The 22,411-nt window shown below is 37.7% G+C and overlaps 1 protein-coding gene across 1 annotated transcript in view; it reads left to right on the top strand.

Annotated features, from left to right (window-relative positions):
* TM9SF2 (transmembrane 9 superfamily member 2) overlaps positions 1-22,166 on the top strand; it is a 58,082-nt gene extending 35,916 nt beyond the window's left edge. The window contains exons 10-17 of the mRNA XM_025874644.2: positions 788-920; positions 4,402-4,521; positions 7,742-7,799; positions 11,897-12,056; positions 13,190-13,341; positions 14,410-14,521; positions 17,980-18,151; positions 21,473-22,166. Coding sequence (XP_025730429.1) covers positions 788-920; positions 4,402-4,521; positions 7,742-7,799; positions 11,897-12,056; positions 13,190-13,341; positions 14,410-14,521; positions 17,980-18,151; positions 21,473-21,540 — 975 coding nt within the window. The 3' untranslated portion in view covers positions 21,541-22,166. The remainder of the gene's footprint in view (positions 1-787; positions 921-4,401; positions 4,522-7,741; positions 7,800-11,896; positions 12,057-13,189; positions 13,342-14,409; positions 14,522-17,979; positions 18,152-21,472) is intronic.
* The last annotated feature ends 245 nt before the right edge of the window (positions 22,167-22,411 follow it).

The following is a 22,411-nucleotide window of genomic DNA, read 5'->3' as shown; positions in this document are numbered from 1 at the left end:
GGTCAGTGTGGTGTATGTTGCGGTAGCCAGGTAAGAGGTGATGACTTGAACCGGGGGCTAGTGTTGGGTTCTGCTGAAATATTTTGGAGGCAGAGCTGAAGATTTATTAAAGGACTGTATTCAAGATGTGAAAAAAAGGAAGGAATCAAGGAGGATCCCAAGGTTTGGGGGACTGAACTGTTGGCCAGATGGAGCTGTTACTGCTGGGTGACTGGGTTGGGGCAGTGTTGTTGCTGCAGAAACAGTACAGGTGGGGAGAGAGAATCCATTCAGTTGTGGATAATTCTGTTCAGGATGCTTGTTAAACAACCAAGTGGAGTTGTAATTAGGCAAATTGTGCATGTGTGTCTAGAGATCAGGGGAGCAGTTAGGGCTGGTGGCAAACTTGTTCATATGCTCATAGCTAAGTCTACCATACCCAGCAAAGTAGGTGTGAAACCTAATACCATTCACTCATTTTGGAGATTGGTAAAAGTAGATTGAAAAGGATAGAATGTGAGTAAAATTAAGTCATCAAGTTGGATCATAAAGCTTGACTATCACATTATTTTATATATCTTTTTGAAGTTTCTCAATATACTTAACATACAACATTCCTTTAAAAGCAATTCAAGAAAACTGTAAAGCTCTGGGAGTCAAACTTCATAAAACTTTGGAATTGGAATAAATACTAACATTCGTAAGTTTAAAAAAATTTTTCTGTATCAGCATATTCACCAGTGAACAAACTGTCTAGCTGTCCTGGTGATACCACATTGTCAGTTAAACAACTTCATTCCCTTTTTAGGAGGATGCCCAGGAAGAATTTGGCTGGAAACTCGTTCATGGTGATATATTCCGTCCTCCAAGAAAAGGGATGCTGCTATCAGTCTTTCTTGGATCGGGGACACAGATTTTAATTATGACTTTTGTGACTCTATGTAAGTATTCAGTGAAAATTAAAAAGTAGAAAATACTTTTTCTAAATAATTATTTGAGAATCAGTTTTCCGGGGTGCCTGGGTGACTCAGTTGGTTAAGCATCCAACTCTTGATTTCAGCGCAGGTCATGATTTCCCTCTGTCCCTCCCCCTGCTTGCACACTCACACGTTCTCTCTCTAAAATAAATAGATAAAATCTTAAAGACAGCACGGAAACCAGTTTTCCTAAGTGTAGCTAGGCTGGATTGTTCTAAGAGTCCTTTTGGCTTTTAAATCTGTGTGCTTTGGCTATACATTACTTGGAGGCCAGGTTAGCTGTGCTGGAAAACTGACTTCCTATCTCCCTTACAGCTGCATAGAGACCAAGCCTTTGTCATGGAGTTGGAGCTGAAGATGACTAGGTACCTGAACACCATCTGGGTCTGAGTCTCAGTGGCTCGGAATGCGGGTCATGCAGATTGCCCCTGCCACCCTACCAGGAGCAGTATGATTAGGATTCCAAGACGTTTTTGGCTTCCACTGAGAAAAAAAAAGGAGTAGAGGGAATGGGGCAGGAAGCTTTTTTTCTTTTTATTTTAAGATTTTATTTATTTGAGAGAGAGAAAGAGTGAGCACAAGCACAGGGAGCAGCAGGCAGAGGGAGAAGCAGGCTCCCCACTGAGCAGGGAGCCCGATGCGGGACTCGATCCCAGGACTCTGGGATCATGACCTGAGCTGAAGGCAGACGCTTAATCGTCTGAGCCCCCCAGGTGTCCCTGGACGCTTTTTGTAGACCTTCCTCATCTTGGAAGGATTTAGGAAGCAAGGGAAAAATGTTATTAAATTTTTGTCAATTAAGACAATCTTTTTTTTTTTTTTAAATAGCCCCTCCTCCTCCCGTAGAGTTATTGATTAGCCACAGGGGTGGTTCTGAGGCTGCTGTATGGGAATACAGTATTTCTGCAGTTTTCCTAATTGTAAGAGAAAAAAAGGTTTATGAATAGAGTTTTCCAAATTTTGCTTTTTTTTTTTAAAGATTTTATTTATTTGAGAGAGAGAATGAGATAGAGAGAGAGCATGAGAGGGGAGAGGGTGAGAGGGAGAAGCAGACTCCCCTCTGAGCAGGGAGCCCGATGCGGGACTCGATCCAGGGACTCCAAGATCATGACCTGAGCTGAAGGCAGTCGCTTAACCAACTGAACCACCCAGGTGCCCTCTAAATTTTGCTTTTATTTTCCTTATGTTTCCTTTATTGGTGCCTTCTACTGATGAACAGTAATGAATTATTACTGGAAGAACTCAGAAATCCCTGACCTTTTAATAATTTTTAATGAACATTTGTTCTTATGTTTGATTGCATATTAAATATGTAATACTAAAGTCATTTTATGTTAGTAAGGTTATTCCATGTTTTTATGATGGAACTATATAAATGCTTTACAAAGAGGATTCTCACTTCCAAATGTCTGGCACCTGAATAAGCTTGAGAACCACTCATTTACACCTCTAGGCTTACTTTGAAGACTAATCTGAAGATTAACTAGAAATATGTATCTTTATCTACTTGGGTAAGGAGATGCAGCTGTGATGAGTAGGCCTAGAATTCTTAAGTATATTATACCGAAGAGGGTAGGTTGGGAGAAGGCATCATGACAGAGGTTTGGACACAGCCAGAGGATAGCATGAAGGCATTAGATCCCCACTGAGCCAGGATAGAGCTAGAGCAGAGTGGGTGCTTCAGGACAGAATTCTGCTTGGAAAAAAAGAAAAAATTTTTTTTTTAAGATTTTGTTTATCGGTCAGAGGGAGAGAGCACAAGCAGGGTGAGCAGCAGTCAGAGGGAGAAGCAGGCTCCCCACCGAGCAAGGAGCCCGAAGCAGGACTTGATCCCAGGACCCTGGGATCATGACCCAAGCCAAAGGCAGGCGCTCAACCAATTGAGCCACCCTGGCGTCCCCTGCTTGAAAATTTTATTAGGAGTTGCCTTCTGTCATTATCTCATTCTTGTTGGGGGTCTGCTAGAAAGTGAATTCGTGAGAAAGGAAAGTTTCAGAGAGCCTAGGCATCATTTTCCTTAAATGTTCAAATATGAACTTTCTCTTTCAGAACAGTCCATTTCTCAGTTCTGGGGAGAATGGGGGGGATGCATTTTGGTTGAAATTCTGGTAGGTCTTCTAAAGTTACCCTGGTTGGTTTCCTGCCCCTAGTCGGTGCTGATCAGGTCTGGGTGAGCATGTGCTTGATTTTGTACGCCACGGAAGTGCTGGGAACTTTCTTGTTCCTGGGATTAGCCACTTGGATTTCTTACTGAGCAAAGTCATAACTTCTGAATCCCAGCTTAAAGCCAGGAATCTCTACAAATATAAGATAGCATTTTTATTCTTATTAGTCAGGTGGGTTATATAAGGAAGAACAAATAAAACCAACCAACCAAATAAATAAAGGTAGAAGCCAGAATTTCCCCAAGTTACTGACCAAGTACTTCAGTAACTTCAGAAAGCTAATGGTACTATGAAATCTTTATTCTCTTGTTTTATTCATTGATTAGATTCTGTCTTATCTTTTGTGTTTGAATGTTGTAAGGTATTTTTTTACCCCAGAGGACCCAGTAACCCAGTATTATTATTATTATTATTATTATTATTTTTAGATTTTATTTATTTGAGAGAGAGCGAGCGAGCACAAGCAGAGGGAGAGGGAGAAGCAGACTCCCTGCTGAGTAGGGAGCCCCATGCGGGGCTTGATCCTGGAACTCTGGGATCATGACCTGAGCCAGAGGCAGACACTTAACCGACTGAGCCACCCAGGCACCACCCCCATCCCCCCATTATTATTTTAAAAGGGAACAAAAGTGGGACTATTTCTTGGTGGGAATATCTTTATTCATATTAATTTTAAAAAGCTGTACTTGACAGAGCACTTGGGTAGCTCAGTCGGGTTAAGCATCCAGTGCTTGGTTTCAACTCAGATCATGATCTCAGGGTCATGGGATAGAGCCCTGCATCAGCTCTGTGCTCAGCACGGGGTCTACTTGAGAGAGAGAGAGAGAGAGACACACACACACACACACACACACACACACACACACACCCGTCTCTTTCCCTGGCTCCTTCTGTGCCCCAACTCATGCTCTCCCTCCCTCCCACTCCCCCTCCCTCCTCCTCTCTCTCTCAAAAAAATAAATCTTAAAAAAAAAAAGAAGAAGCTGTACTTGAATCAGAAGAGCTGAAAACACTCGTGAGCACCCATTCAGCCTTCCCTGATAATAGGAAAGGTGGGGGTCTTATGGACCCCGGCAAGAAATATTCAAAGTAGAGTTTGCTTTATTATCCTGTTGATATAGTACCTTAAAATATTACTAACATTTAGTGTGGCCATATGGTAAGACAGTATATTCATGAAATTGTATTTGGTTTCTTGTTTAAAAAATGAAAGCTGTCTTCTGTCACTTTAGAGAGGAAACAGTAATAAAATTTGTAACTTAAAATCACTTATTTTTTAGTTTTTGCTTGCCTGGGATTTTTGTCACCTGCCAACAGAGGAGCACTGATGACTTGTGCTGTGGTCCTATGGGTGCTGCTGGGCACACCCGCAGGCTATGTCGCTGCCAGATTTTATAAGTGTAAGTAAGAGCCACCCTGACTGTCACGTCGGGAATCTCATCTGTTCCATCACTGCACCTGAGCCAGTAGGTGATTTTTCTCGAACCAGTATGTATCATAGGTACATATCTTTATATAAAAGAAGCTTGTGATGTGGATGACCATCCCTAGATTTTATTCGTTAAAAAAGGTTTGTACAGTGAGGTAAGCAAATTTAGGTGCTGCTTATCCATCATTCCCTCTGTTCTTTTAAGTTTTGACATAAGAGGTTTGGCTGAACAACTTAGATTGCTACATTCATAGAAATGTGTATAGACTAATCAAGGAAGATAATATAATTATGAGTATCATTGATTTATTAACTAAAATAAGTAATATATATAGTAATACCTTTTCTTAAATAAGAGGTCATGCTAAAGAGCCCTGATATAATTTAATTTGCTTTTATAATTTAATTAGTTGCAATCTCTTGTATTCTTGCTTTCTAAAAGTAAAATAAAGTTCAGTGAAAAACAGCATCCGGGCCCCAGGGTAAGGATGGGCTATGACTAGATGACTTGGAAAGCAGTTTTGCCAGGGTCAGTGAATGCCCGGGTTGCTGTGGAATTCTGAAGTCTATTGAGATGACCTCATAGGTAATCTGTAATTTAAAGTGACAGGGACAGGGAGGAGGTAAAAAACTCATGCTCTGAAAACTGTAAGACATTGATGAAAGAAATTGAAGACACAAACAAATGGAAAGATATACCATGCTCATGGATTAGAAGAATTAATACCATTAAAATGTCCATGCTACCCAAAGCAATCTGCTGATTCAGTGCAATCCTTATCAAAATACTAATAGTATTTTTCACAGAACTAGAACAAATAAACCTAAAATTTGTATGGAATCAAAAAAGACCCTGAGTAGCCAAAGCAGTCTGGAGAAAGAACAAAACTGGAGGTATCACAATCCAAGATTTCAAGATAACACTACAAAACTGTAGTAATTAAAACAGTGTGATACTGTCACAAAAATAGACACATAGATCAATGGAACAGAATAAAAAGCCCAGAAATAAACTCACACTTACATGGTCAATGAATCTGTGACAAAGGAGGCAAGAAGATATAGTGGGGAAAAGACAGTGTCTTTAAAAAATGGTGCTGGGAAAACAGGACCACTTTCTTAAACCATATACAAATACAAATGTAAAATGGATTAAAGACCTAAATGTGAGACCTGAAACCATAAGCCCCTAGGAGAGAGCAACAGGTACGTGATCTTTTACATCAGCCTTAGTGACACGTCTGTGGATAGGTTTCCTCAGGCAAGGGAAACAAAAGCAAAAGTAAACAATAGGAACTACACCAAAATAAATATCATTGTCCTTTTGCATAGTAAAAGACAAATATTTTCTATGATTTCATTTATATGTGGAATCTAAAAAACAGAAAACAAAAAAATAGACTCTTAAATACAGAGAACAAACTGGTGATTGCTAGAGAGGAGGTGGGTGGGATTTGGGCGAAATAGATGAAGGGAAATAAGATGTACAGACTTGCAGTTATTAAGTAAGTCATGGAGGTGAAAAGTACCGCATAGGAAGTGTAGCCAATAATACTGTTGTGTGGTGAACATTGAGTAATGTATGGAATTGTGGGACCAGTATGTTGTACGCCTGAAACTAATGTCACATTGTGTTAGTTATACTTCAGTAATAAATTAGGGGGGAAAAAAGTGCCCACCAAAGAAAAAAAAAAGACGGAAGATGAGACAGAGCTAAGGTTGATGTGAATAAGGTTTGAGGTAGGACACAGTCGGGGTACAAACACATCCTTACAGTGAGGTTGGCTAGACCCACCCCAAATAGAAGTATTAGTTCAACTTTGCCATATACAATGCTCCTGAAAACATGAAGTCCTATTTGTCTGTGTGTCTGTGTTTTACTGTTGGTGGATTTTGTCAGGGTTTTTTTTTCTTTCTTTCTTTCTTTCTTTCCTTCCATCCTCTACTAAAGGACAGAGGATTGGTGTCGTGTGTTTTAATGCATATGAGTTACGATTGGACCCCTGCCTCCCATGCAGCACTCTAGCTTTCTCAGCTCTGCTAGCTTTCTTTCAGTTCCTCTGTCAGGCTGTGTACCTTCACGTCTGCCTGAGGACTTCGCCCCATGCTCTTCCCTGTGCTAGAAAGTTCCAGCTCATTCTCCCTCCCAGCCCAGACCCTCTTTAACTCCTCTCCGTCCTTCAGATCTCAGCTGCACATGAATCAGGCAGAACATTCCAAGAGGTGCTGTCATGTGGCCCCAGTCACAAAATACTTCATTTTATGGAATATTTATGTTTCAATACATATTATTTGACTTTTGATTGGGATTGTATTAAACCCAGAATTAATACATTCACAATAGTCTCTTTATCAGTAATGCTGTGAATTCAAATCATATACATATAATTTGTCATTTTGTTGTTGGGCAAGTGGTACTTAAACTTGCTTATAAATGATTAAAACTTTTTTAAAAAATCAAAGCTGTTGTCACATCTCAGCCAGTTTTATCTCCAACTTTTAAACTGGAAGCAGGTAGTACTTTCATTTTTTACTCTATATACTTTTTACATTTTTTTTAAGCGGGGAAAAGAAATTAGGGTGAAAGGAGATTAACAGGTTCCTAAGCAAATTCTGTGAAGTGTCCAAAAGCCTTTCACTCTTCTTAGCCACTTGATCTGACACACTGACCTCCCCACCCCCACTGACACCCCCTACCAGAAACTGCAGTGCCAGAGGAGTCCTAAAGATTAGCCCTGCTGTGGAAATTTAAATGTGCTGCACTTTAGGCTTGAGGGTTCCTAGTTTTATAACAAATTCTGAAACTGGCTGCAAGATAAAGGAGAATCCCCAGTATGCCCTTTCTCTACCCAGGCCCATGGATTCAAACTGGCCTAGAGCTTAAGGGTTTGTTTTATTTTGAAATAAAAAAAAAATTAGAAAAGAAGTGGTCTTGGTGACCTTCCTTTGATACTAGATTTATTATGCTGAAGCAAACCTCTTGAGAGCAGGGCTTATCCAGGGCAGTGCTGTGATGTGCATCCCTGATCTGGATCACTTGTGGAGGGGACTGTCATCATTTGCTAGTGTGATTTTCTAGGAGTGGGCACCCAGTGCTGTCTGAAAATTTGTTTAATGCTAGACATATATGGCCATTTGGTTTGCGTTGAAGAAAAGTCTGTGTGTTATCCCACTTTTGTTTTCTTCTACAGCCTTTGGAGGTGAGAAGTGGAAAACAAACGTTTTATTGACATCATTTCTTTGTCCTGGGTAAGTAATAGTAACTTTTCAGTAGTAACTTTCTTACATAGTCATAAAATCTAGTGCCCAAATGTTCATTCTCTTAAGTCTTGAATCTTCTCTGTCTCTAAACCATGTACCCTAGAAAATGAATTTAATTTTTAAAAAAGGGATAAAAAGTGAATATTTAATAAACATTTGCACAGTGACTACCACATGCCATATCTGGAAAAAGTATCTCTCTCTCTTTTTTTTTAAGATTTTATTTATTTGTCAGAGAGCGAGAGAGCACAAGAAGGGGGGACAGCAAGCAGAGGGAGAAGCAGGCTCCCCGCTAAGCAGGGAGCCTGATGCGGCACTCAATCCCAGGACCCTGGGATCATGCCCTGAGCTGAAGGCAGACACTTAACCGGCTGAGCCACCCAGGCGTCCCTGGAAAAACTATCTTTGCACATGAGAAACTGTTAAATTCCTTTTCTTAAAAGTCTGTTTCTTAGCCCATGTAAGTTGGTCTGGCATGTTGTTGTGTAAGCCTGCATTGAAAGCTTTTTTTTTTCTTTAAAGATTTTTATTTATTTGACAGATAGCGAGAGAGGGAACACAAGCAGGGGGAGTGAGAGAGGGAGAAGCAGGCTTCCCGCTGAGCAGGGAGCCCGATGCGGGGCTCGATCCCAGGACCCCGGGATCGTGACCTAAGCGGAAGGCAGACGCTTAACGACTGAGCCACCCAGGCGCCCCGTATTGAAAGCTTTTGACCTAATCACAAGAAGGGGTTTTCACCTGAACATAGTTTAGGCAAGCGAACATTTTTAGATTTCTATCAAAAGTATTGCCGCTTTTAAGCCACCTAAGTGTCCGCGGATAGATGAATGGGGTAAAGAAGATGTGGTGTGTGTGAATATATATACACATGCAATGGAATATTACTCAGCTATAAAAAAAAAAAAAAGAACGCGATCTCGCCATTTGTGACAACATGGATAAACCTAGAGGGTATTATGCTAAGTGAAGGAAGTGAGACAGAGAAAGACAGATACCATAAGATTTCACTTACATGTGAAATCTAGAAATAAATGAACAAAACAGAAGTAGACTCATAAACAGCGAGGACAAATTGGTGGTTGCTGGAGGGGAGGGGGATGGGCAAAATAGATGAGGGTTAAGAGGTACAAACGTCCAGGTGTAAAATAAGCAACAGGTGAAGAGTACAGCATAAGGAACATGATTGATAATATTGTACTAACATTAAATGGTAACAGATGGTGACTTTGTTTATCCTGGTGAGCACTGAGCAACCGATAAGCATTGTCAAATCACTGTTGCACACCTGAAACTAATATAACATTGTATGTCAACTATAATTCAAAGGTAAAAAATTATTTTAAAGTGTTACCCCTTTATTTAGAGTTCATTCCATTAAGTAGAGTAATATGTAGCAAGTGTTTAAAAAACAACAACAGTCACATAAAAACAAATAACTGTGACCCTTTGGAGGATAGCTTTTGATATCAAGTATCTGATTGATATCTGGTCCTAGAAATAGAACCCACTTTCTTCCCAACTCCCAATTTCGAGTGGACAAGAACCAGCCTCTGAGTAATCAGCAGCAGTAATGAAAGCCAAAGGTTAAATTTAGAAACCAGGAATTCCATTTGCAGGCCAGAAATGAAAGAGTGACAATAGTTGCATTGTTTATACATGTTTGGGATAAAGATTCTCTCAGATAATTACCTCCAGTGAAGAACGGCATGCTTCTCAGCCATTCGTGTTGTATTCAGATTTTTAGATGCTTCTCTCAAACTGTATCCTTTGTCAACTAAAGAAGTGTCTCTTCTTCCCAGGACAAGTCAGCTGTGATTTCCTTCAGAATCTTGCCTTTCAGACATTCCTCCCAGTCTCTGGCATCTTCTCTTTCTCCCTTTCTGTATGTTCTGTTCATGTGTTTCATCTCCTTTCCTTCAAATATACTTAGGCCTCCCAAACCCTAAAAAGCGCTTCTTTTCATAAGCATTTTTCCCTCTATCTTATTTCTTTTACGTTCCCAGCAAACTGCCTTGAAAAAACATTCTACATTCCTTTTTTCTCAGCATACATTTACAGTGTAAATCCACGTCATCTGTCTTCCCCATCACTTTAGTGAAAACTTTTCTCAAAGGTTACCAACAATATTCCCATTTCTAAATCTAGAAATCATTTTCTCTGTCTTCACTCTCTCTCTCTACATTATCATCTAAGATCGGGATACTTTCTCCTTGAAACGCCTTTCTTTTTTGGCTTTATAGAAATTATCCTAAGCCAGTTCTTTTATATCTCTGATCAGCCCTTCTTTGATTTATCTTCTTCATCCCCCTTAGAAGTAAGTGTTCACCAGAAGGATGGTAAGGTAATGAGAGAGGGAGAAAGAAGAAAAGCGCACAAGAGTGCACCAAGAACCCAAGGGGGCAGGGAGAATTGGTGTTCACCTAAGGAAAAAAGTACCACTTAATGGGGTGCCTGGGTGGCTCGGTCAGTTAAGCGTCTGCCTTTGGCTCAGGTCATGATCTCAGGGTCCTGGGATCGAGTCCCGCATCCTCCCTGCTCAGGAGTCTGCTTCTCCCTCTGCCCCTCCCCTTCCACTCCTGCTCTCCCTCTCCCTCCCTCCTTCCCCCCCAAATAAATAAAATATAAATAAATAAAAATAAATAAAATCTTTAATAAAAAAAGTACCACTTAATGACATGAAATTAATTCATGTAATTTATGTGAACACCTGCATATAATTATTACAGTAGACACAACAAAATGGCATTTGATATTATTAAACGTTTCCATATTAAAAATAATTTAATGGAGAAATTCTTGCTTATATTAATAAAAATCTCTGTGATATAATTTGTATACAGAGAACATCAACAAATTTCAACTATAAAACAGAGAATTAAAAGAGTTTGGCAGTATGGCTAGGTATCCGCTAATATTCTAAGATCCTGAATACTACCGATAGCAAATGAAATGTGTTAGTGGTAGTTGTGGTTGTATGGGAAGAGGACTCTATTCACAGGAGTATTAGCCACAGAAAACCTTCATAATATCTGAAATAACTTGTCAAAACGCGCACCACCCAGGTGACAAGTTTACAAAGCTAATCAGCTAGTGTAAGACCCAAACTCACCGTGTTACTTGATGAGAGTACCAGGCGTCCGAGGAGTTGGGCAGTGTGCCACGGCTGCTGGCACAGAAAACCTAGGAGGAGACCAGATACTCACGGAAGCGTACTAGATGTGGCATCCCAGACCAGAGGGAGAGGAAGTGTTAGGTGATGCTGGTGAAATTGTCTAAATGAAGGGAGAGACTCTCTTCTTACCAGTCACACACACAATCAGTTCCAGGTGCACTCTAAATGTAACGGGCGTCACGATTAGAAGAAAATAGAGAAAAAGAAGAAGAAGAAAATATAGAAGAGTATCCTAATGATCCCAGGTTAGGAAAGACTTTCTTTTCTTAAAATACACAAAGGACAAAGGGAAAAATTAATGGCTGATCACATTAAAAACTGTGTGGGGAATGTAGAAACAATTACAGTATGATTACAGCCATGTTTTTAAAAACGTACTCATTGAAGAAGGACTGAAGGGAAATTTAGTAATACACGTTCACTTGTTTGGGTTCACAGAAAGCTATAAACTGGGAGAACGAGATATTTAACAAGGAATTATTAGTAGCTGGAATACATAAATAACTCACATCTATGATTTGGAAAAGATGTACAACCGAAATGAAAAATGAGCGGTAGATGTAACCAGCAGGTCACAGAAATAATACCTATAAAGCCAACAAGCACAAGATGCTCAGCGGCAGTTGTCAACAGGAAATGCAGATTAAAACAACAAACTTGACAGTCCGAAGCATGATGAAATATGTAAAGAGGTAACTTTCATAAACTGCTGGTGGGAGTTTAAGTCAGGCAGAAAAATCTGGAAAGCAATTTGGCAGTTTCTGGTGAAGTTTTAAATCCGTGTACCCCATTACTCAGCAATTTCATTTCCTTTATACATAACACAGAAATTATAATATTAATTACATATGATTGGTACTCTATCATTTGCTTCTGACTCAAGTTTTACCCAAAAGCCTGTTGTGTCTTTCAGGATTGTATTTGCTGACTTCTTCATAATGAATCTGATTCTCTGGGGAGAAGGATCTTCAGCAGCTATTCCTTTTGGAACATTGGTTGCCATATTGGCTCTTTGGTTCTGCATCTCTGTGCCTCTAACATTTATTGGTGCATACTTCGGTTTTAAGAAGAATGTAAGTTTATGGGTGTTTATTCAAATAAATTTCAGCTAAGGAAATTAGCATATGCTACCTTACAAGATAGAAAAGTGTCTTTAAAAAAAGGATATATATCTTTTTTAAGATTTTATTTATTTATTTGAGAGAGAGAGAGAAGGAGAGATGGTGAGAGCGCACAAGCGGGGAGGAGACGGAGAAGCGGGCTCCCCGCGGAGCAAGGAGCCTGATGTGGGGCTCGATCCCAGGACCCTGGGATCGTGACCTGAGCTGAAGGCAGACGCTTAACAGACTGAGCCACCCAGGTGCCCCTAAAATTTTTTTGATTACATAGATAAGTAAGTACTTGAAATTCTGAAAATATGCCTATTAAAAATACAGACACTGAAGAAGGACATGATGGTTCTCTACCTGTACACATATATATGTATATCTGTAAAATAATTTAGTCCACAGAAGTATCATCTCAATGAGAATACCAGGTTTTAAGTTTTTGATGTATTATCACAGAAACTGTAGAAATATGTTTTTGCAATTTTTGCAAGAAAATGAATTTCTACATATGTACCCGTTTTTCCCCTCAGCTATGTTTTAGGTACTTTAGGTTTCACTTATTTTTATACTACCATGTCATGTGTTATAAAAGGGAAAACATTATCAATAGCTTATGATCATAAAGCTTCATATAGCCATTCATTTTTGCCTTTGTGTTCTTAAGTCTTAGTAGAATTGAGCTATTTTTAAAAAGATGACATTGCCCGTCTCCAAATAAAAATACATTGACAGTAATTTCAGAACCAGCTGATTTCTTACAAGTATATAATTAAAAGGGAAAACCTTTCTTTTGTCTTAACTATTATTTTTAAGTACGATGTTATCTCCTTCTGTGTATTTCTTACTTTATCTAAAGCCATTAGCGGATAGCTGCTGGAAACAGTGGTGGCTTGCTCCAGTAGACAGACTGAATATTGTACTCATAGTGTTTGGGTCATTGCTTCTAAATACAGATTTCGGTTTGATGATTTAAGTAGACTTGTATTACCGATAGTGTCGGCATGGAAGCTGAGGAAAAAGCAGGCAAATAGTCTAATAATAGAAAAGAATTTTTAAAATAGATTATAATTATGAATGCTTTCTTTATTTTGCTGAAGGCCATTGAACACCCAGTTCGAACCAATCAGATTCCACGTCAGATTCCTGAGCAGTCCTTCTACACAAAGCCATTGCCTGGTATTATCATGGGAGGGATTTTACCCTTTGGCTGCATCTTTATACAGCTTTTCTTCATTCTGAATAGTATCTGGTAAGCTAAGTGTGAAGTCTTATTCCCTTTACCCTTATTATGTAGTATTAGCTTTCTCTTTTTGTTTCTCTTGATGACTCTTTGTATCTTATAAAGGTAAACTGTTCTCCAGTAATCAAAAATCTTAAGAGCCAAAAGGTTATTTTATCTTTTCCATGTGAGGAAAGGAATAATAGTGGTAACAGCTATTATTAATTGAGTGCTTATTAATTCTCTTAATTCCCAGACCTCTATGAGGTGTGTATTACCCCCGTTTTAGAGAGACAGAGGTGTGAGGCCTTGGATGTTCAGTCCTTGATTTGTAGCACACAGCTACTGTGTAACAGGAAATTAACCTGTCTCTCCAAACCTGTGTTCTTCAGTAAGTGATCCCTACTGCTTCAGAGAGAAGATACTCTGAGCCCGTGTATAAAGGGGATTCGAGCAAGCGCTGGGAGAAGGGTGGTGACCTTCAGAGTTCTTACTAATCCCAGGATTCCTTCATTCTCTGATTTCTTATTTGCATGGAGAAACTCATAGTGCTAATTTTGAGACAGTCTATTATTAGGGTGTATACACTGCAGTATGGCATCATTATTTGATCACATTGACATGTTACAGCAGGTACCAAGGTTTGCAGTAGCATAAAGTCAGAACTGAATTTGAACTTTTTAGCGATTAGAACGTATCTTTCCTTCCCGATTGTTAGAGCATTTTCACAATTCATCTGTTTCTGTCGCAATAAGAAACAATACCAAAAGGAACCCTTTTTTACTTTGGCTCTGCCTGTCCGTTAATTTTTTATTGAATTTATCTGACTCACCGGTAGACAATTAGACTAAGCATATTTGAATAAGAGTTTCAGGTTCTACTTGAGTGAGAAGGCAGAATCCAATGACACTGCCGTATCCTTTCCTCTCCCTGTCCCACCCCTACTCCATCACTGTCTACACCTATGAGCGTTTGTTGTCTTTGATTAATTGGGACAAAAAGCAAACACTTCCCAGTTCAGGGACTGTGAAAAGATTGTGTCATTTACTGTGTCAAAGAGAAAATGTTTATAGTTTAATCTTGACGTATTTGTTATAGGTCACACCAGATGTATTACATGTTTGGCTTCTTATTTCTGGTGTTTATCATTTTGGTGATTACATGTTCAGAAGCAACTATACTTCTTTGCTATTTCCACCTATGTGCAGAGGTACGTATTAGCAGTGTTCACTTAATTTGTAGAAAGTATTTGTAATTTTGGCATAAAGCAACTTTGAATACTATTAATTGAAATAATTTCTGTAAATATGTGTTTATTAAGATAGAAATTGACCTGTATTCCTAAATCAAATGTAGCCCTCTTTAGAAATGGATTAAGATAGTATCTCAGTTCAGTATATTTATATTTATTTAGAGCTTAAATTTATAAATGTTAATTTTCTGAGAATAGCACATTATGCTGAATTTTCATTTTTGAGTTTTTAAATGTCTAAATTAAAAATTAACATTCTTTATGAAATACAGATATTTCTAGATGGAAAATTTAGTAAACATTTTCAAGTGGAAAAATTCATTGAAACATTTCAGCAATTACATTATAATGAATTATATTCATGGCAAAATGATGGCATTCTTATGTAGAATTAATTTTTAGAGGTCTAGGTTGTATTAAATCATTCTTTTATAGTTATTTTCTATACAGGAGGTTAAGTCTAACTATTAATTGAGGTGCTTTTTTTTTTTTAAATTAAGGTTAAATTCACATAACTTAAAATTAACCATTTCAAAGTGAACAGTTCAGGGCACTTACTACATTCATTTACAGTGTTGTGTAATTACTACCTCTTTCTAGTTCTGAAATATTTTCATCACCCTTAAATAAAATCTCATACCTATTAAGCACTTACTTCCCATTCTCCTCTCCCTACAAGACCCTGTGGCAATCACCAGTCTGCTTTCTGTCTACAGATTTACCTATTCTGGACATTTCATAAAACTGGAATCCTACGATATGTGGCCTTTTGTGTCTGGCTGCTTTTACTTTAGCAGAATGTTTTCAAGATTCAGTACTTTGTTCCTTTTTATAGCTGAATAATATTCTGTTGTACAGATATATCCCAATTTCTTTATCCATTCATCTGTTGATGGAAATTAGGTTTGTTTCTACCTTTTGGCTATTGAGAATAGTGGTGCTATGAGCATTCATGTACAAATACTTGTTTGAGTACCAGTTTTCAGTTCTTTTGGGTATATACATAGGAGTGGAATCGCTGAGTCATATGATAATTCTTTTAACTTTTTGCAGAACCACTAAACTTTTTTTTTTTTTAAGATTTTATTTATTCATTTGAGAGAGCAAGAATGAGAGAGAGAGAGCACATAAGAGGGAAGAGGGTCAGAGGGAGAAGCAGACTCCCCGCTGAGCAGGGAGCCCAATGTGGGACTCGATCCCGGGACTCCAGGATCATGACCTGAGCCCAAGGCAGTCACTTAACCAACTGAGCCACCCAGGCGCCCACCACTAAACTGTTTTTTTCACAGTGGCTATACCGTTATGTATTCCTACCAGCAATGCACAAGGGTTCTAATTCTCCACATCCTTTCCTACACTTGCTGTTTTCCTTTTTTTTTTTTTTTTTTTTAACTCTAGCCATCCTAGTAGGTGTGAAGTGGTATCTACATATTGTGGTTTTGATTTTCATTTCCCAGTGACTAATGATGTTGAGCATCTTTTTTTGTGCTTGTTGACCATCTGTGTATCTTGTTTGGAGAAATGTCTATTCAGATCTTTTGCCCATTTATGAACTGGGTAGTTTATCTTTTTGTTGAGTTGTAAGAGTCCTGTATATTTTCCGAATACTGAATACGAGACCCTTATCAGATAAATTAGAGAATATATTTGCAAATATTTTTATATTGTAGGTTGTATTTTTTACTTGATAATGGCCTTTATGCAAAAGTTTTTATTTTGATAAAGTCTGATTTATCTATTTTTTTGGTTGCCATATCCAAGAACTCATTGCTAAGTCCAAGGCAATGAAAATTTACCTCTGTATTTTTTTCTGAGTGTTTAGCTTATATATTTGGGTCATTGATTCATTTTGAGTTAATTTTTGGTTATGGTAATTAGTTAGGAATCCACCTCATTCCTTTGCATGTTGGATATTTAGTTTTTCCAGTACCATTTGTTAAAGAGACTATTCTTTCTTCATTGAATGGTCTTGTAACCTTGTGGAAAATGCATTGGCCATAGATGTATGGATTTATATCTGGATTCTCAATCAATTCTATTCCAGTGCTGTATATGCTGTCCTTATGCCTTATGCCAAAACAGTACCACACTGTTTTGATTACCATAGCTTTGTAGTAAATTCTGGAATTGGGAAGGGTAGACCCTCCAGTTTTGTTCTTTTGTGAAGATTATTTTGGCTACTCAGGACCCTTTGAAATTTCATATGAATTTGGGGTCAGCTTTTCCTTTCTTACAAAAAAAGGTTGTTAAATTCTGATAGGAAATGCACTGAATCTGTGAGATTTTTAGGAGAGTATTGCCGTCTTAACAGTATTAAGTCCTCCAGGCCATGAACACGGGAAGTCTTTCCATTTATTTCAGTCGACTTCAATTTTTTTTTACCAATGTTTTGTAGTTTTCAATATGTAAGTCTTTCGTGTCCTTGGTTGAATTTGTTCTTAGGTATTTTATTTTTTTGGATGCTGTTGTAAATAGAATTATTTTTTAAATTTCCTTTTCAGATTGTTCCTTGTTAGTATATAAAAACATAGCTGATTTTCATTTCAGTCTTGTACCCTGCAATTTGCTGATTTCATTTGCTATAGTAGTTTCTGTGTGTGGATTCCCTAAGATTTTCTCATTTGTGCTGGTATGCTTTTTAAGTATATTTATTTTTCACATATTCCAAGGGGTAGGAAAGAGTGAAGTATTTTTTTTTTAAGATCTCCTGCTAAGCTATAAGCTACTTTATGTAAAAGTAAGCAGAGCTGTTTTAAAATAAATCGACCTTGTTTAAATTTTGTTAATAGTAACTGAAAATAGACTCATCCAGGCCTTGATAGGATAATTGTCTTCCTGATATAGAGTTGACCAGACTATAAGATAAGTAATATTAATTTTGAACTATATAAGTAAGCTCTTGTACATTGCTTTTCTTTGGGAAGAGTACATTTTAAAGTACATAAACCATTTAAGATTTTTCAGGGGCGCCTGGGTGGCTCAGTCAGTTAAGCCTCTGCCTTCAGCTCCAGTCATGATCCCAGGGCCCTGGGATCGAGCCGTGCGTTGGGCTCCCTGCTTGGCGGGGAGCCTGCTTCTCCCTCTCCCTCTGCCTGCCGCTCCCCCTGCTTGTGCTCACGTGCTTTCTCTCTCTCTGTCAAATAAGTAAATAAAATCTTAAAAAAAAAAAAAAAGATTTTCCGACACGTTTTTAGCCAGTCTTTAAGTAGCTCCCCCAAAAATAGGGGATGGTTCTTAGCATCTTTAGTGAGGAGGGAAATGGGCAAAGTTCAGTAGGGGAAAGAGACTGGGAATGATAGCAGTAATTAGGTTTGGGGGCTATTTCACTTAGCTGTGTTTGCTTTGTAACTCTGTTCAGCTACACGCTCTCTGTTAACTGGAAAGTAATTCTTGTTCTTTTCTTCTTGTCTACCTAGGATTATCATTGGCAGTGGCGTTCATTCCTTACCAGTGGCTTTACTGCAGTTTATTTCTTAATATATGCAATACACTACTTCTTTTCAAAACTGCAGATCACAGGAACAGCAAGTACAATTCTGTACTTTGGCTATACCATGATAATGGTTTTGATCTTCTTTCTTTTTACAGGTAAGAATTAAAATGATTGGTTTTAGTTAATAAGTTTATAGGCAAAAGGCAAATTATTTATAAATATTTTCCTTTTATAAAATCCATGAAGGTTTCTACTACTCAGCACTCCTGTATTTAGCCGTCTTTGCAGCTAAGATTGTTTGGTCTGCTGCGGTGTGAGGTGGATGTCAGTAAACCAAAAGTGAGGGGACTGAACCTAAAGGAAGAAGGCTAGACAGGCTCCATTGTTGTGCTACCAGCCCAGGGGTACCTGGACCCACACCTGCCAAAGTTTTCCCCTGGTAACCTCTTAATGGTACAGTCTTTCTCAAGCTCATTTCAGAGGTAGGGTAAAAAGCTTTAGCTACCTCATTTTAGGGATAAGTAGAAATTGACGGGGTGAAGTCAAGATGAGCTTGAGAAAAATGTCATCAAGAAAACACACTGATAGAACACTCCTTATTCCAGAAGTTTTAAGTTTATATCTCCACTTTAAAATCCAGGTACCTAGGTGGGAAATTGTATTGGTATTTGTTACATATGTGTGTCTTATCTCTTCACTAGATAAAAGTTTTCTGCATCTTAGAGCCCTTAGAGTAGTTGCTTGGTAAACATTTATAGAATAACCAGACTAAAAAAAAAGAAAATTGTGGACCTTTCTTTTTCACAAAAAAAGGGCATCTAAAATTTTATCTTAGATTGTGTTTCATGCTCTGTGAGGAAGTATAGGATCTGAAAAGGAAAAGTGAATTAAAAATAAATTAGAACTGTTCTATTTTTTAGTCATCTGTTAACATTTGAGAGTATTAGGTAGGGTTTGAAATTCCCTGCTGCTATATCAGCATAGAATGAACTTCAGGCTCTTACTCTGATTCTATATTCCAGGTCCTTGGTCAGACAGAGTGGGATAGGTGTATGGGGGGGGGGGCGGTTATCTTGGCACCACGTGTTGGATAAAATAGGTCCATAGCCATAAATCTTAATTAGTAGTCTGTAAAACAGAGGTAGCCTATGAAACAAGGAATTATTCTTTTTTGGTGCATCTGTATCTGTGTGTCCATAAGTGCATATATAGAATAATTTATTCCTTGCCTACGCACAAAAAGTAGTGATCTTAGTGAATGTCTCTTGTTTTTTCCAGGCATGTGATAGAATGATAGTTTAACCATCACCTAAAACTTTATTGTTCTTGATTTTTAGTGTTATATTTTATTTATTCGGAGTAAAACTTCATAATCCAAATTTGGGATCCACCTCAAATTAATCAACCAGTTTAACCAATAACTTCTGGTGTATTTTACTTTATGGGAAAGATTCTCTAGAGGGGAGTGGTGAGCTCTTTGAGTATCTGGCATGTTTCCAAAGTGGAATGTATCCGTATTTACTTCAGTACTCCACCATGGTATTGAAGTCAGTCTGTTTTACAAAACGAAACAATGCTTCTGTCACATAAGGAAAGATGCCACTTTCATTATGTACATTATATTTACCCCATATTAAGAATGAAATAAAATACTAAAAGTATTTTGTTAAGAACGAAACCTGGGGTTGCCAAATGTGGTGATAAATGTATTTTCTCGTCTTAAAATATCTTATTATCTTGAAGTTCTTGCTAGGCATAAGGTTGTTTAAATACATTTATGTTTTCACCATTACTTTTCTAAAATAGCCCCAGCCTCTTCACAAACCTTACTTTTGAATATCCAAAAGGTGTATTTTTATGTCCTCTAAAACACACACAGTGACTGGCACATTTTAGGGGCATGTATGATAACATCCCATAATAACAGCCCATAGTCTCTTGACTTAGAAAATCTCCTTTAAAACTTTTTCTTTGTATTATATTTAAAACAATGGTGAAAACATTGGAACTTTAAATATAAAGCTTACACGAGGATATGTATATCCCCTTCTGTGTTCTTCAGCACTTAGACTTATATTCTCAGGGGGTAATTCTGGAAAAATTCCAGTTTTTAAAAATATGGTAAACAGTTCACAATTTAGTAAATATTCTTTGCAAAACAGAGTCTCTGAATTTATGTTTAGTAAATCTAAGCATGGTAAGGTTTAAAATAGCACTATACTTGAAGTCAGAAAAAGTGAATTTGCATTCTGATCCTGCTTACCAGCCAGCCATGTAGCCATTAGACATTTACTTAACTGATCATCATTTTTGTCACCTGTCTAGGATTCAGATTTTTTGGAATCTAGACTGATGAAGGTGCTTGAAAACCAAAGCATATCTTTTTTCATGAATCATCTCATTTACTCTATATAGGGCAGATAAAATTATCTGTTTTATTATATTTTATTCATTTTTTTAAAAGATTTTATTTATTTGAGAGAGAGATAGTGACAGAGATAGCGAGAGAGAGCACAAGCGGGGAGGAGAGGGAGATGCGGGGCTCGATCCCAGGACCCTGGGACCATGACCTGAGCCGAAGGCAGCTGCTTAACCAACTGAGTCACCTAGGCGCCCCTATTTTATTTTATTTTATTTTATTTTAAAGATTTTACTTATTTGAGAGAGAGCACAAGCAGGGGGAGGGACAGAGGGAGAGGGAGAAGCAGGCTCCCCGCTGAGCAGGGAGCCCGATGCGGGGCTGGATCCCAGGACCCTGAGATCATGACCCGAGCCAAAGACAGATGCTTAACTGAGCCACCCAGGCGCCCCCAAATTATCTCTGTTTTAATCAGAAATGGGCTTGGAGATTTCCGCTGACTAGTCCGAGGATAATACACACAGTCTTGACAGAGCTGCACTGTCCTTGGACAGCACACCACCTCTCATATTCAGTGGGGGTGCATCTTTGTTATTTTCCTAATTTATCACTTTTAATACTTTGTGAAAAACTTTCTGAGTCTAGTTTTATTGTAGTTCTTTGGAAACTGATAATTCCCAATAACTATACTTAGAAAATATCCCCATTTGATTTTTTTATGAATCTGATATTCTGTTTAAGCTATTCATATCATACCTTGAATTAATTTTAATAGCAGTTTTCCATTTTGTGATAAAACATTCTTAAATAGGAAAGGAAAATTGGTATCCTATTCATCTTCTAATTTCAGGTTTCTTGCATGTAATAAGGAAAAGAATGTATTATGGAAAGCTTAAGTAATCTTAAAGTATAAAAAGTCCTATTTCTGTAAAAAATTTGGTTTGAGGTAGTTGTATATTTTTCAAAAAAGCTTATGGATCTATGGTATATTCTTGGTAAGTAATAGTTTATAGTTTTGTGGCTTTTTTTTAAAGGAACCAATCATTTTAAGCCTGTGTTTTTGGTAAATTATGAAATTTCCTCTGGAAAGTGTTTATTTTTGTTTTTTCTTTTATAGGAACAATTGGCTTCTTTGCATGCTTTTGGTTTGTTACCAAAATATACAGTGTGGTGAAGGTTGACTGAAGAAGCCAGTGTGTCCAGTTAAAACAGAAATAAATTAAATTCTTCATCAACAAAGACCTGTTTTTGTGACTACCTTGAGTTTTATCAGACTTATTGGCCTAGTAATCCTTCAGAAACAGCATAATTCTAAATACACCTCTTCCCGTACACCTGTCTCCACAAAATGTGTTTTCAACACTAAAACATTTGTATCGTGATTTGATTAAGTATATATTCAGTTGTTCTCAATGAAGAGCAAATTTAAATATTATGTGCATTTGTAAATACAATAGCTATAAAATTTTCAATACTTTTAATGGCAGAATAGAGGAGGCCATATGAAACAGTACTGATGAAATGCAGGACAGTTCATTGTAAATAGGATTTTCTAGGCTCGGTAGGTGGAAAGAATTATTTTTCTTTGAAGGAAATAACTTTTTATCATGGTAATTTTGAAGGATGATTCATATGATGTGTTTTTTGGGGGGGGTGTGGCTTTTAAAAAAAATCTTGTATTGGTTGTAACTGTTCATATCTTCTTTTCTGTGTTGACTTCATTATTCCCATGGTATTGGCCTTTTAAACTATGTGCCTCTGAGTCTTTCAATTTATAAATTTGTTATCTTAATAAATATTGTAAAAACGTCTTCATTGCATCATTAAGGAGAGTCTATAAACAGAAATCTGTTTACTAATGGTATTTTAAAATGGTGTATACTGTTTTATCAGATTTTACTGATTTTTGTTCGTGTAACACTTTCTTGGTTGACCTAAATGAAATTCCAGTCTCTTGGGCTTTGTGACAAATCTGAGATTTTCACTATTAGGCAGTAATAGAAATTTTAGTTGTGCACATCTAGCCAGATAAATGATGTAAGTCTAACAGTTACTA

This window comes from Callorhinus ursinus, unplaced genomic scaffold (assembly GCF_003265705.2).
Source record: "Callorhinus ursinus isolate GAN/ISIS: 27379988/994484 unplaced genomic scaffold, GSC_fseal_2.0 scaffold7, whole genome shotgun sequence".
Classification (NCBI taxonomy): domain Eukaryota; kingdom Metazoa; phylum Chordata; class Mammalia; order Carnivora; family Otariidae; genus Callorhinus; species Callorhinus ursinus.
This window is presented reverse-complemented; position numbering and strand designations above follow the sequence as displayed.